Source organism: Oncorhynchus tshawytscha, linkage group LG02 (assembly GCF_018296145.1).
Source record: "Oncorhynchus tshawytscha isolate Ot180627B linkage group LG02, Otsh_v2.0, whole genome shotgun sequence".
NCBI classification, from domain to species: Eukaryota; Metazoa; Chordata; class Actinopteri; order Salmoniformes; family Salmonidae; genus Oncorhynchus; species Oncorhynchus tshawytscha.
The window spans coordinates 33,105,089-33,121,438 of record NC_056430.1 but is presented as its reverse complement, the minus strand read 5'-3'; the positions used below and the strand labels follow the sequence as shown (position 1 = coordinate 33,121,438).

The following is a 16,350-nucleotide window of genomic DNA, read 5'->3' as shown; positions in this document are numbered from 1 at the left end:
CTTCAGCACCACAGTAAACAGCACATAATCAAATCTCTTCATAAAATCACATCATCTCACTATGGTTTATTTACAATATTTACTAAATAAAAGGACCAACACATTTATCAACTAAATCAATTCATTATATCAGTAGTAAGATAGCTATTGTTTGAAAATGGCATCCAAATTTGGAAAAATACAGACAGCAGAAATGTCCAACTGCAACACCACCCAAAGTGCCTTCATTTCTATATAAGCATTCAACAAAACGCAATATTTTTGCACACTTGCATAAGCCTTTAAACATTTGCAAAAATGATCATTTTAGCACTGTGATTTGATTTAAGTTATCCCTGAGGTGTAGGCCTAGTATACGTGTGTTTTTGTCAGTCTTGAATTTCTGAGAATTTACAGAAAGGGACTAAGCCTATCCTTTTCCGCAATAAACTTGTACATACAGTAGGTCTATGTGTAAAGAGAAATTGCCATCTAGGATGATGATTTAGGAAGACTGGTCTCTTTCAACAGTGAAAGAGACAAAGGCAGTTGAAAGTTCCTTGTGATAGTAAATCAGTAAACCCTGAGTAGTACATTTGTTTTAGATACAGCAAAATCGTATTTCTCCATTGACACCCATGCCAACAAGACAAAAAGACAGCATTGTATTATCGGTATACCCTGGATAATAGTTTAATCCATCCCCTAAAAGTCAAAGAAAGTTTCTAAAACAGTTTTTACAAAACTAAATATTTACAAAGCAGTATGAATGATATGACCTTAAGAAAAACTTTTACTGCGTTGGCCAAATGATCTGGAGTTCAGCCCTTCTAGTACTGAGCAGTACTTCAGAATTCAGATACAGTCAAGCTCACAGTGTGAACGTGGCATAACGTTTTAAGTGTAACTCTAGGAAAAAAATATTGGGCGGAATTAAAATAAATTGGCATTGTTAGACACCTCACTTCTTCTGTTTCTTCTGTTTCTTTTCCTTCTTGGTTTTCTCTTTTTCTTTCTCTGCCTTCTTCTTCTCCTGCTTCTCTGCCTTGTACTTCCATATGGGCGGCTCCAGATGACCCTTGTGCCTCTTCCTCTTCTTCTCCTTCTTAGGCGTGGGCTCTCCAGACTTGACTATCTGGATCTTTGGGATGCAGCCAGAGGGGAACACACTGTTCCTGTGGGCCATGTGCCTGGGGATGAAGGTGCGCACCCCGGTGGAAGCTATAGAGATTATGCTGCCCCTGCGCTCTGTGTCCACGCAGCAGGACGTGGCGATGGTCTCGGCTGAGTGGATGTGGGGAATGATGGAGGATACGGAGCTATTGCTGTGGCACACAGAGCTCTCCCCCAGCTCCTTCTCTGAATGCTTCTTCGCCAGCTCTGGCACGGCCAGGCGCCTCTTCCCCACTTCAGGGGGGCTGGTGGGGCAGAGGGGCCGGCAGCCGGTGGCCACTAGAGGGCTGTGGATGCTGGTGGTGATACGCACCATGTGGTCCAAGACCCCGTTTTCCTGGGGATCTCGGGGAAAGTTGAAGCCGAAGGTGGACTTGATGCGCTGGGTGATCTTCTGGCTGGCACTCTTGTTGGCCATGGCCTTGGCCACCAGCACCTTCAGCTCTGGCCATTCGGGGACGTAGCTCTCAGCGAACTGCTCAGCTCTAGGCCGCAGGTTGAGGCGGCGGAGGCGGTTCAACGTCTCGTAGCGGCCTGTCTTTAGTGCCCAGTCCCGCGCACACTTCTGCTTCGTAGAGTCTACAGCATTTAGGTCTGCACCTGGGAGAGAAATAGCAGAGAAGGAAAACAATTGCTTTCAGGCCACAATATTTATCCATTGAAACACTTTCATTGATGTTACATTGCATATAACCCTGACCTGTTCATTGGACGTGCTACCTGTCCCAGACCTGCTGTTTTCAACTCTCTAGAGACAGCAGGAGCGGTAGAGATACTCTCAATGATCGGCTATGAAAAGCCAACTGACATTTACATCTGAGGTGCTGACCTGTTGCACCCTCGACAACTACTGTGATTATTATTATTTAACCATGCTGGTCATTCATGAACATTTGAACATCTTGGCCATATTCTGTTATAATCTCCACCCGGCACAGCCAGAAGAGGACTGGACACCCCTCATAGCCTGGTTCTTCTCTAGGTTTCTTCCTAGGTTTTGGCCTTTCTAGGGAGTTTTCCTAGCCACCGTGCTTCTACACCTGCATTGCTTGCTGGGTTTCTGTACAGCACTTTGAGATATCAGCTGATGTAAGAAGGGCTATATAAATACATTTGATTTGATTTGAAGGCTACAGCTAGCTGAACATGTTTTCCTCAACTCTTTCAGAGTATTGATAAATGTGAACTGGCATTGAGAGACTGTGACTCCGTTGGATACTACTGATCTTCCGCAGAGGCCAAAATAGCTAAATAACCCTGGATAATCCCCTGGCAACCAAGACGAAGGAATCAAAGATTATGGCAGAGTGAATTAAGGTAGGTTGATGTCCCCAAATTGATCCCTTAAACCTGGCAGCCATCAATAACACATTCAATCAACCAGGGAAAGCTGACCTCAAACATGGGTAGACACACCACAGGTACATCCATCCATCCCAACCCAACTACATTACTACATACTTCCTATAACCTTAGGCCTTCAATCAGTATGTTCATGCCAAGCCCCAAATGGAACAGAAATTAATTAAGACCATAATTGCACATTTGCTGACTGGGGAGCAAAGCATTGGGTAATCCCATTATTCTATGTGTACTACTATCTCTTCCTCCTCTCTCCTTCTCTGGTCCTTTTTTCCAAATCTGCTTAGAGGTTTGCCCTTTGGAATCTGGAGTAATTGAATTACTTCACCTAGTGGGACCTAATAGATGGCAGTGGACACAATCAACTGTAGTGTGTCACTACCAGGGGCGGACTGGGACCAGAAATCGTCCCCGGCATCTATAACACACCAGCCCATTTTTTCCTTGATGCCCCCACCGGCCCATCTTTTTCCTCGAGGCCCACCACATCGGCTCATTTTTTCCCTTGAGGCACCCATATTAGAAGGATAATTATCATTTTTAGCAAAAAACCCAAGTTAGACAGGCCTACTTGGCTAAAAATGGACCAACCCATCTGGCATTGGCCAGAAATGCCAGATGGCCAGTCTGCCCCTATTTACTACGAACACTGAGGAGCCTCTGATAATACACACATGTGAGCTATTTGCCATTGTGAATGATGCACAAACATATAATGTAGGCTTATACCCAGTAAATACAGGTAGGTAGATCAAAATTTTGTACTTCTAACATCTATTTGTTTAGTTGTCTAAACACTTCTAAGATATTCCCTCATGTATACAGTAGGGTGTATAGTAGTGTTGAAGTGGAGGAGGCCTCTCACACACCGGCCATGACGAGGGAAGACACCACATCGTCTCGGCCCTGCATGGCAGCTTTGATGAGTGCAGTGAAGCCACGGCAGTCCCGGATCTCTGTGTCTGCTCCAGGGTAGTAGTTGAGGATGTAGGTCACTGTAATGGTGTGACCTGGAGAAGGACACAAGGTGATAATGGGTTTAGGAGATCATGAGATGCCATTGAAAAGATTAAAGGCCTGTGACAACTGAACAAAAATATAAATGCAATATGTAACAATTTCAAATATTTGACTGAGTTTCGGTTCTTATAAGGAAATCAGTCAAATAAATTCATCAGGTCCTAATCTATGGATTTCACATGACTGGGATTACAGATATGCATCTGTTGCTCACAGATATCTTTTAAAAGAAGGTAGGGACGTGGATCAGAAAACCAGTCAGTATCTGAGTATCTGAGTCAGAATGTGAGTATTTGCCCACTGAAGTCGGTTACAATGCTGTCAGGTCAAGACTCTGGGGAGGACAATGAGCATGCAGATGAGCTTCCCTGAGACGGTTTCTGACATTTTGTGCAGAAATTAGTTGTGCAAACCCACAGTTTCATCAGCTGTCAGAGTGGCTGGTCTCAGACGGTTCCACAGGTGAAGAAGCCAAATGTGGAGGTCCTGGGCTGGCATTGTTACACGTGGTCTGTGGTTGTGAGGCCGATAGGACGTACTGCCAAACTCTCTAAAACGACGGTGGTAGAGAAATGTACATTCAATTCTCTGGCAACAACTATTGTGTACATTCCTGCAGTCAACATGCCAATTGCAGGCTCCCTCAAAACTTGAGACATCTGTGGCATTGTGTTGCGTGACAAAATTGCGCATTTTAGAGTGACCTTTTTATTGTCCCTCCCACAAGGTGCACCTGTGTAATGATCATGCCGTCAGGTAGATGGATTATCTTGGCAAAGGAGAAATGCTCACTAACAGGGATGTAAACACATCTGTGCAAAACATTTGAGAGAAATAAGCTTTTTGTGTGTATAGAACATTTCTCTGATCTTTTATTTCAGCTCATGAAACATGGGCCCAACACTTTACATGTTGCGTTCATATTTTTGTTCAGTATAGTACTCTAGAAAGGGTGGTGACATTTGGGACACAACCTAGAAATCTTGCTAGTGAGGCTTGTTTTACTGTGTAGTATTTCGTAATAGGTCTGGTGAGAGTGGCTAACCTGCTTGTGAAGCGATCATCAGTGCAGTGTTGCCATCGTTGTCCTGGTGATTTATGTCCAGGTAGGGACAGTGGTGAAGATGTTGCACAATTTCCAAAAAACCCTTATAGCACGCCACCATCAGACCGGTCTATTGGGTGAATAATTAGAATTAGAATGATATTTTTAAAACTCGCACCGCAACGGATTCAAGGCTGCAATTAAATCCAAAACCAATTCTGCATGGCTTTAATGAAAGCATTCAGTGTCTATATACAGGGCATGGTGCTCCTGGTATTTTAACTAGTAACCCTCACGACACGCTGGATCATACACCACCAAAAGGCATCCCAAATGTGAAATAACAAGAGACCCATACCCAACCATTGTGGTCCACCTTCATGACCTCCTCTTTGGTAACCCCTCTCTCCAGAACCTTCCGGAGTGCCAGGGTGTTGTTCCGAGCACACGCCTCATACAGCGTGTTGGCGGTGCCCTGTGAACCACCTTCCTGCTGGTAGTCTGGAAGCACTGAGTCATCTGAGAGGACACTCCCAGAATCCGACTCACTTTCTGACAAAGACACCTCTGAGGCGTCTTCGTCAGGCCCTTTGCCTAGGAGGGGGTCCTCGGACACAGAATTCTTCACGGTGGCCATCTGTTGGCTTCGAGAGACCCGAAAGCAGAGTGGAAGAGACGGAACTGGACCCTCAGTCTACATCCCAACTGGAGCTCTGAGGAATAGAACCAGAGAGGTCAAAGGTCAAAGACTGAAACAGTCTGGCATGGGCCCACACCTAGAGATCTAGGGAACTAAACCAGTGGTTAGACCAGTTTGTTCATTGTGTTAGCATTGAAGTTGAGGCACACCCATAAAGATAGATAGAGGACGCAACATTGAATCTGTCCCATTATGGCATCTGTGAGACACCATTTTGAAGTAGTCAATTTTCTTCTTCTACTACTTCTATGAGTTGGTTAATAAACTGAAAGAGTGCATATTGCCACCTAGAGTGTGTTTGAACAGGTATAAAGCCAAGGTTGTCAATTTACTGCCACCTGCAGTTATGGAATGTTTCCTCACGAGTATAATTCATTGGCTGATCCCTCCTGATGACCTGTATGGAATTATTTGATCCTTCCTTAACACATAAGAAGTCTCATTGAGTTGATTACTTCAAAATGGTGAAAGTGCTCGATGTCACTGCCCATGCTAAAACAAGCTTTTGTGCACTAGAGTCCTCGATCTATCTCTATGGGCACACCCACACAGCCATTCAAGGAGCTCTTAGAGGGATCTGTAGATCAACAACACATATCTGATATGATTGACAGTTTGACTGAAGATAATTTAACGTAAGGCTCCGTCAGGGATCATGATAGCTAATCTCTTTGAGAGTGGTTACATTTCTCTAGCCCCATCGCTCAGCTGTTAACCAAGAAAGTGTCGGGATGTCCGGTTTGTTGTTGTCTGAATCCCAGATTGCCTGTTTAATCTCTGTGTATGGCAACGGAACGGTCGTGGCTGAGCATGCTCAACGTGCCTTCAGTGTTGAATAACTGGATCAGCATCTGAAATCCCTTCTGAACACAATGCTAAATCAGGCAACATCACATTAAGAATAACCTGAGTCACACGTGGGACTTCAGCCGCTCGTGTTTGGGCTTTAAATCCAGCCACACCTGTATGAGGCATTTCTGTCATCCTGGCCACTGAAACTACTCCTGTTGTTTTTCTCTTAAGAGGATAAGCCTCAGAGATGTTGAGTTTTTGTATATACCTATTACTGATGCATAAAGCGTTACAGATGCCTCACATCAACAGCATCCTCCCGGACACCCTAGACCCACTCCAATTCACATACTGCCCCAACAGACCAACAGACGACGCAATCTCAATCGCACTCCACACTTCCCTTTCTCACCTGGACAAAACAAACACCTATGTGAGAATGCTGTTCATCGACTACAGCTCAGTGTTCAACACCATAGTGCCCACGAAGCTCATCAAGGATTCTGGGACTAAACACCTAAACTAAACACGTCTGCCAAGCTGATCCTTAACACTGGGGTCCCTCAGGGGTGTGTACTTAGTTCCCTCCTTTATTCCCTGTTCACCCATGACTGCGTGGCCAAACACGACTCCAACACCATCATTGAGTTTGCTGACGACACAACAGTGGTAGGCCTGATCACAGACAGCGATGAGACGTTGTCGGTGATCAGGGAGGAGGTCAGAGAACTGGCAGTGTGGTGCCAGGACAACAACCTCTCCCTCAATGTGAGCAAGACAAAGGAGCTGATCTGGACTACAGGAAAAGGAGGGCCGAACAGGCCACCATTAACATCGACGGGGCTGTAGTGGAGCGGGTTGAGAGTTTCAAGTTCCTTGGTGTCCACATCACCAACGAACTATCATGGTCCAAACATACAAAGACAGTCGTGAAAAGGGCATGACAAAACCTTTTCCCCCTCAGGAGGCTGAAAAGATTTGGCATGGGCACCCAGATCCTCAAAGGTTCTACAGCTGCACCATGGAGAGCATCCTGACCGGTTGAATCACTGCCTGGTATGGCAACTGTTCAGCATCTGACCGTAAGGCGCTACAGAGGGTAGTGCGAACGGCCCAGTACATCACTGGGGCCAAGCTTCCTGCCATCCAGGATCTATATAATAGGCAGTGTCAGGGGAAAGCCCATAAAATTGTCATAGACTCCAGTCACCCATAGACTGTTTTTTCTGCTTCCGCACGACAAGTGGTACCGGAGTGCCAAGTGTAGGACCAAAAGGCTCCTCAACAGCTTCTACCCCCAAGCCATTAGACCGCTAAAGAATTCATAAAAATCGCCACCGGACAATTTACATTGACACCCCCCCTCTTGTACACTGCTGCTACTTGCTGTTTGTTTGCTACCTATGCATAGTAACTTCGCCCCCACCTACATGTACAGATTACCTCAACTAGCCTGTACCCCTGCACACTGACTCAGTACCGGTGCCCCCTGTATATAGCCTCCTTATTGTTATTCTTGTTGTTTTACTTTTTATTATTACTTTTTATTTTAGCCTACTTGGTAAATATTTTCTTCTTCTTGAACTGCACTGTTGGTTAAGGGCTTGTAAGTCAGCATTTCACGGTAAAGTCTACACTTGCCATCGCATGTGCCAAATAAAGTTTGAGTTGATTCGATACATGTATCCTCACACTAGAGGTTCAGTTGAGCCAATCACATTAGTGCAAGTGTTTCAGCAACCCCAGTGACCCCATATCATGCCAAACTGTTAAAGAACAAATGGAGGGTTGAGAAACCAACAGATTGATAGAGGCTCACTGAGGACATGTCTCCCTGTCACCCAGGGAGACAGGTGTTTCAGAGTCCCTGGGGTCCCAAATCCTTTTATGCAAGATTAAAGACACTCTATTTGCAACAAAAAATATATAATATCAGATGTGTTTTGCATTGTCTTTGATGTCCGCAGCAGAGACTGAAATGCAGTCGAGTGTCTTGAAGCATTGCCACTCAATGACAGCAAACAGTCAACAACTTCTTGTGGTCTGTTCAATTATCGTTAACTAGAGAATGTACATTTCTAGGAGGCCATATCATTATAAATAACACATCATCTACAATTAAATCTTCAAAACTGTCTCTAGTAGAAACTGTTTCTACTCGAAAATCTTTAAAAACACACCCTTGAGGAATGCACTTACCTACAAAATCCTACAGGTTTCTTCACACTGCCTCTTTTGAGAAGATAATGTTCAAAACGCTCAAAAAATGTATTCTCTGTATTTTCTGTCTTAAGGTATCCAGGTGTATATATATGATACGCCACCAAACAACCGTGTGAAGTTACAGCAGCCACTTCCTCGTCCACCTCTTCTCCTGTGTCCTTACAGTGAGTGACAGGTGCATCCAGGTCTCCCACACAGGCCCGTCTACGCCAGTGCATTTCCCTTGACCATCCCACAGTTTGCCTGATGACATGAGGATCAGAGGAGGAGTCTTAACATAGACATCATGTGTCTTGAGTCAGCCACATGCTCTCTCACCTCATCCTAATTACTGAGGATTTCAGGAGGGGATTATTGACTGTGGCCATTTCCATCTCTCTGCAAACCACAAATGCATTGAGACCTATGCGTTAAAACTAACTGACTGTCCCTTTTCCCATTATATTGTCCTCTCTGAGCTACTGTAACACAGTGTTAGCAAATTATGTAGTGTACTCACAAGTGTCATGTAAGGTTTTCCCCAATTGTTTACATTCAGTTAATCCGTTCCCTTATTGGACATCATTTTTGAAGGAGTCAGGTATGACTGTGGTGCCAAAGTTCCCCTCAAACCAACACACCCTTGTGTTGTCCTCCTGACCAGCGAGAGTTATTTATCTTACAGTCATACTTACCTCACCATCCCGTGGCTCCCTAGTTTGGACACTGTTCTGATGTATCATTCATGGTTTGTGAAGCTTAAAAACTACACAAATGTGTTTACAGAGGAGTGTGTAAAGGTTGCAGTCAGAACAGACTGACCAGTCCAGTGGAGTTGAAGACAGGACTGTAAGGGAAGCCAGGAAGGAGAAGGTAAATATGAATATCAAAGTCTGATCAACAACCTTTCCCATGATGCCTCAGTCGTAATATTTTTTTGTCTGTTCTTTATTTTCTCTGACGTCCCACATGTCTGGCAGATTGACTCGCTCCACCTTCTCATTCCATCCAACTACACATGGTCCTGTCTGGTCAGAGTTTACTGTGGGACACAGCCTTGTTACACACTGCAGTTTGTTAAAACCCACCAATGGGATGGTCTTGACCCGGGATAAGGCTTGACTAAAGTACTAGTATAGGGACACATGGCATGGATACAAAATGTGAAGTAGCCCGATTTTTGTATTTTTATTTTAAAGAACCAAATACATTTTTCCCATTCACTCACAACACCTCTTTCACTCGAACAGACAGAGAGCAATGAGCAACAATGGTGCTTCACTAAAAGCAGTTTATGCCAGTGGAGCCAAATTGTTTTCTAGGACTAACTATCAAATCTCATAACAATTTTTACCAGTACTGACAGGGGGAGTCCAAGTTTATGTACAGAGAACCTTCAGAGGCTAGTGGCTTGTATATTATTTCTTATTCTTATCGCTTACTTTTTGTTGTTGTTGATATTTTCTTAAAACTACATTGTTGGTTAAGGGCTTGTAAGTAAGCATTTCACTGTAAGGTCTACTACACCTGTTGTATTTGGGGCATGTGACAAATATATATCATTTGATTTGATATATTACATGTGTAAAATATTTCAATTTATGGCACTCTCATCCACCTAACACTTTTCCCATAATCGTTTCATTTCCACCAGGATCTTCAGGTCTGTCGGTTTGATTTTGCAGACAAGTGGAACAGTATAGAGTTACCACAGAGTGGCGCTACTGCTGAGCTAAAAACAATACAGCACTCTGGTCCCTTTACAGCAGTGTTTCCCAAACAGTTAGAAACAGCAGCTAATTCTCTCTCTTAGTCTAGTTGTGTACTGTAAAGCAGTGTTTCCCAAACTCGGTCCTGGTGCCCCCACTGGGTGCATATTTTGGTTTTTGCCATAGCGTCTGAATCAGCACTACACAGCTGATTCAAATAATCAAAGCTTGATGATGAGTTGGTTATTTGAATCAGCTGTGTCTGTGGTACTCAGTGATGTGTTGTGTTGGATTTGCCCCTATTGATACACCCTCCAAAGCTGAATTAATAACTTCGCCATGCTCAAAGGGATATTCAGTGGTGTGGGGGCTGTGCTTTGGGAAAGTGGGTGGGGTTATATCCTTCCTGTTTGGCCCTGTCCGGGGGTGTCCTCGGATGGGGCCACAGTGTCTCCTGACCCCTCCTGTCTCAGCCTCCAGTATTTATGCTGCAGTAGTTTATGTGTCGGGGGGCTAGGGTCAGTTTGTTATATCTGGAGTACTTCTCCTGTCCTATTCGGTGTCCTGTGTGAATTCTCTAATTCTCTCTTTCTTTCTCTCTCTCGGAGGACCTGAGCCCTAGGACCATGCCCCAGGACTACCTGACATGATGACTCCTTGCTGTCCCCAGTCCACCTGGCCGTGCTGCTGCTCCAGTTTCAACTGTTCTGCCTTATTGTTATTCGACCATGCTGGTCATTTATGAACATTTGAACATCTTGGCCATGTTCTGTTATAATCTCCACCCGGCACAGCCAGAAGAAGACTGGCAATCCCTCATAGCCTGGTTCCTCTCTAGGTTTCTTCCTAGGTTTTGGACTTTCTAGGGAGTTTTTCCTAGCCACCGTGCTTCTACACCTGCATTGCTTGCTGTTTGGGGTTTTAGGCTGGGTTTCTGTACAGCACTTTGAGATATCAGCCTATGTACGAAGGGCTATATAAATACATTTGATTTGATTTTGATTTGATATGCTTACTATGCCTGCTTTATGGCTATGCTTGGGGTCCCATGGCTATGCTTGGGGTCCCATGCCAAATCTTTTCAGTCTTCTAAGGGGGAAAAGGTTTTGTTGTGCCCTCTTCACGACTGTCTTGGTATGTTTGGACCATGATAGTTCGTTGGTGATGTGGACACCAAGGAACTCTCAACCCGCTCCACTACAGCCCTGTCGATGTTAATGGGGGCCTGTTCGGCCCGCCTTTTCCTGTAGTCCACGATCAGCTCCTTTGTCTTGCTCACGTTGATGGAGAGGTTGTTGTCCTGGCACCACACTGCCAGTTCTCTGACCTCCTCCCTATAGGCCGTCTCATCGTTGTCGGTGATCAGGCCTACCACTGTTGTACCGTTAGCAAACTTAATGATGGTGTTGGAGTCGTGTTTGGCCACGCAATCGTGGGTGAACAGGGAATACAGGAGGGGACTAAGTACACACCCCTGTGGGGCCCCATTATTTTGAGTTGTGCCAATCATTATGTCATATTATTTATTTCAGTGTGGCAGATGTGTTGTTGCCTACTCTTACCACCTGGGGGCGGCCCGTCAGGAAGTCCAGGATCCAGTTGCAGAGGGAGGTGTTTAGTCCCAGAGTCCGTAGCTTAGTGATGAGCTTCATGTGCACTATGGTGTTGAACGCTGAGCTGTAGTCGATGAACAACATTCTCACATAGGTGTTCCTTTTGTCCAGGTGAGAAAGGGCAGTGTGGAGTGCCATTGAGATTGCGTCATCTGTGGATCTGTTTGGCGGTATGCAAATTGGAGTGGATCTAGGGTGTCTGGGAGGATGCTGTTGATGTGAGCCATGACCAGCCTTTCAAAGCACTTCATGGCTACCAATGTGAGTGCCACGGGGCGGTAGTCATTTAGGCAGGTTACCTTCGCTTCCTTGGGCACAGGGACTAGGGTGGTCTGCTATATGAACTGTAACTCAGTAAAATCTTTTAAATTGTTGCATGTTGCGTTCGTATTTCTGTTCAGTATAAATAGTTTTCATACTCATCAAACCATTCAGTGACAACCCGTACCCTGTGGATGGGGTCATTGTCATCCTATGGTAGCCAAAATAATGGCCCACCCTTTTTATACATGAACCTAAGCATGTTGGGCCCATTGTTTAATTAACTCAGGAACCACACCTGTGTGGAAGCACTTGCTTTCAAAGTGTTTCCATTATTTTGGCAGGTAGTTGTATCTTCTTCCATGGAAGCTTCAGTACGGTAGCATTACTGTAGGTTTAAGAGCTGTATCATAGCACTGCAAGGCAATAGGTAAACATCTATGCAGAATTAGTGGTCAAAGTAGAATATAGAGCACTATATGAAACTTTGGAGGACTGGATGGCTCCATATACTTAACATAAGATCCAGCCCCTGGCTGACACGCCCTCTGAGATAAACAGGCTAACATTACATAGTTCCAGACAACATTGTGCTGCTGCCCTGACAGTGTATTTTCACAAAGGCATTCCACAGATGAGATGAGACCACTTATTCTAGGGCTGAGATATAAACTGGCTTGAGGCTTAAAGATTCCTTGGTTAAATGTAATCTTTCCAGGCACAATTAACATAAATCACCAAATCCAGCTTGAGTCTGATTTAATTTTGCCTAATTTAATTTTGTTGTGTGCATTATCCAGTCTGTTGGCTTAATGCATTCAGTAGGCTTGACTCTGTCCTGAATCTCTCTTGGATTGAAGACTTCTGAGACCAATGAGGACTGACTACTGCCAGGTGAGGAGAAGTGGAGAGCAGAGAGGGGATTCAGATGGACACAGAGACCTAGTGAGATAGGGAGATCCTGAGACTGGGAGGCCGGGTCGATGTAAGGAAGTGGGGATTGAGAATGGTAAGGGATGTGCTGTCAAATCTAGTAGCCCTCTATCAAGGGTCAGTTTGACCTGTCAATCAGAATCAAATCAACCATCAATTCTAGTGGGTCACACAAAAGTATTTCAGGTGGACTGCATGGATCCAAATGGATTATATGGTGCAGTGATTTGCTTCACCACTAAGTGGCAGCATCAGACCCAGTCTCTGTGCCATGGGTTGAGTCCCTCGGCTCCTTGCTGCAGACAGGGCAGGTAAAGCACATAGAGGGGTGCCTGCCTGTCGGCAGCTGGAGGGCTCCAGGCCAGAGGTCCCTCTGTGGAAAGGGTTATACCTGAACCAAAAGGGTTATACCTGAACCAAAATGGTTATACCTGAACCAAAAGGGTTATACCTGGAACCAAAAGGGTTATACCTGAATCAAAAGGGTTATACCTGAACCAAAAGGGTTATACCTGAACCAAAAGGGTTATACCTGAACCAAAATGGTTATACCTGAACCAAAAGGGTTATACCTGAACCAAAAGGGTTTTTACCTGGAACCAAACGGGTTATACCTGAACCAAAAGGGTTATACCTGAACCAAAAGGGTTATACCTGAACCAAATGGAGTCCTTCAAAGGGTTCTCTTATGGGGACAGCCAAATAATAATTGTTGGTTCTAAAAAGCACCTTTTTCTCTAAGAGTGTAGGGAGAGAAATCAAGACACTTTTCCTTTGCCAGGAGTCGGATGTGGTTTCAGGAGAGTGCAGGAAATAAGAAGTGCGACAGGGGCTGGGGTTGGGTCAGGGTGCAGATGTGTATACAGTTTTGAATGGGAAGGAAAGGCTAATATGGCGGTGTTTAGATTTCAGAAGCATGGTTATTGGAAAAAGGTCAAAGCTTTTCAGGTCACTTGGTTTGTCATTTAGGCAGGGCTTTTAAAGGGGCTTAAGTAGATTGCCATGGGACCAAGCACATTGCGATATTTTTATAGCCTTAATCTCCTAGGGGGGATTGTGATTGTCCACCCGTGAACGAGACTTTCAAAAGAGAGAGCAAGTGAGATAGAAAGAGGATGGATAAATACTGAGCAAAAATATAAAAGCAAAATGTAATGTGTTGGTCCCATGTTGGGGTGGCAGGTAGCCTAGTGGTTAGAGTATTGGACTAGTAACTGAAAGGTTGCAAGATCAAATTCCTGAGCTGACAAGGTGAAAATGTGTTCTTCTCCTCCTGAACAAGGTAGTTAACCCACTGTTCCTAGGCTGTCATTGAAAATAAGAATTTGTTCTGAACTGACTTGCCTAGTTAAATAAAGGTCAAATAAAAATGTTTCATGAGCTGAAATAAAAGATCCCAAAAATGTCCCACATGCACAAAAATATTATTTCCCTCACATTTTTTGCACAAATGTGTTAACATTCCTGCTAGGGAGCATTTCTCCTTTGCAAAGATAATCCATCCACCTGACAGGTGTGGCATATCAAGAATCTGATTAAACAGCATGATTATTACACAGGTGCACCTTGTGCTGGGGACAATAACAGGCCACTCTAAAATGTGTTTTGTCACACAACACAATGCCACAGATGTCTTATGTTTTGAGGGAGCCTGCAATTGACATGCTGACTGCAGGAATGTCCACCAGAGCTGTTGCCTCGAGAAGTTGTTGCCTCATAACTGCAGACCACATGTAACCATACCAGCCCAGGACCTCCACATCTGGCTTCTTCACCTGCGGGATCGTCTGAGACCAGCCACCCAGACAGCTGATGAAACTGTGGGTTTGCACAACCAATGAATTTCTGTACAAATTGTCAAAAACCGTCTCAGTGAAGCTCCTCTGCGTGCTCATCGTCCTCACCAGGGTCTTGAACTGACACATATAATTGCTCTGTAAATAAAAAACAAAACATATCTAAAAGGCATGATAGAACAGTGGAAAATGAGTGAGAGAACTATATACAAAATGGACTGAAAATAAATGAGAGTAGAAAATGGATTGCAAGAGATGAGAGAGAGATGTGAAAGAGATGAGAGAGTGATGTGAAAGAGATGAGAGAGTGATGTGAAAGAGATGAGAGAGTGATGTGAAAGAGATGAGAGAGTGATGTGAAAGAGATGAGAGAGTGATGTGAAAGAGATGAGAGAGGGATGTGAAAGAGATGAGAGAGTGATGTGAAAGAGATGAGAGAGTGATGTGAAAGAGATGAGAGACTGATGTGAAAGAGATGAGAGAGTGATGTGAAAGAGATGAGAGAGTGATGTGAGTGGTACAGAGTGAGTGAATGGGCTGGTTGGTATGCAGTGCAGTCAGTTATGGTGGTTGGTGGTAATCAGGCTGAGCATCCCAAATGGCACCCTATTCCATCCGTATAGAACATTTCATTTTACCAGTGCTCTATGGGCCCTGGTTAAACGTAGTGTTCTATAAAGGGAGTAGGGTGCATTCGGGACATGCCTGAGCATTGGCAAGGTTGGCACAGGCCGGGTAATCAGCATTATTTCTGCTCCACTTTAATGTAACCATGTCACCCCATACATTGCTCTCTTCTGTCCTCTCTCTTTCACTTTTTCCCTCCCTATCTACTCTTATTTTATCTGTTTAACTGTTTCATGGGTTCTATGTTGAGGACTTCTTTGAGGCCTGACTTGGTCTGATACTATGTTGCTGTTCTCTGATTTAGTCAGTACCATGTTTCCCTCTTGTCATTGTCCTTTCTTAGGACCTCAGAAAAAAAGCGCAAAAAAAATGTCACTGAAAGCCCAAGTCGTTCCCATCGTTTTTTTAGTTGCCCTCCCACTCAAGTCAAGTATGTGTTAGTGTGTCTGTGAGTGTGTGAACTATGTGGTTATCTTTGTTTGTGTGTATTAGGGTTTGTGCATGCCTGTGTTAAACTTGTGTGTGTGTGCACCTATGTGTGTGTGCCGCTGAATGCTGTTGATATGCGCACATGTTTACATTCAAGCGTCTGTAAATAAATGAGCCTCCTCAAAGATGTCGCCCTGGACTAGACATTTTATATACACCCAGTTATAAATATTGAACTGTATCATTCCTTATACTCTAATCAAACATTTAGGCAAAGATATATGCACTTACATGGAGACCTTAACAACACTACCAGGAATAAAGGAGAACAGAAAGTATACAGTAAACAGGCATACCATGAGGCCAATTAACAATGAGTATTATAAACAACATGTACTTTCCACAAATGGAGGACATAGGAAGAGAAAGAGTGAGGCAGGGCTGCCAAGGTAATGTCTGGGTGAGAGAAGCAGACCCTGGGTGAATGAGAATGAAACCTGTATGGTGTGGTGAGGGAGAATGGGAAGGATAAAAAAGAGGAAAAAACAAGGGGAGGAGGGAACTACATGCTGGAATAGCCAGCGAGCAGAGCTGTAGACTCCACCTTCCTTTCCTCTCTCCATCCCATCTCCTCTTCCTGCCTCCCTCTCTCCTTATATTTCTCTCTCTCTCTCTCTCTCTCTCTCTCTCTCTCTCTCTCTCTCTCTCT

At 44.4% G+C, this 16,350-nt stretch overlaps 1 protein-coding gene across 1 annotated transcript; it reads right to left on the bottom strand.

Annotated features, from left to right (window-relative positions):
- Nucleotides 1–656: 656 nt before the first annotated feature.
- ankrd33ab (ankyrin repeat domain 33Ab) lies at nt 657–8,530 on the bottom strand. Its single transcript, XM_024377926.2, has 5 exons — nt 8,271–8,530; nt 4,938–5,292; nt 4,580–4,709; nt 3,384–3,524; nt 657–1,752 (listed from the first exon to the last, which is right to left on the bottom strand). Exons 2-5 carry the CDS (start codon nt 5,214–5,216, stop codon nt 941–943), a joined length of 1,362 nt encoding a protein of 453 aa, XP_024233694.1. The 5' UTR covers nt 5,217–5,292; nt 8,271–8,530; the 3' UTR covers nt 657–940.
- Between the last annotated feature and the right edge of the window lie 7,820 nt (nt 8,531–16,350).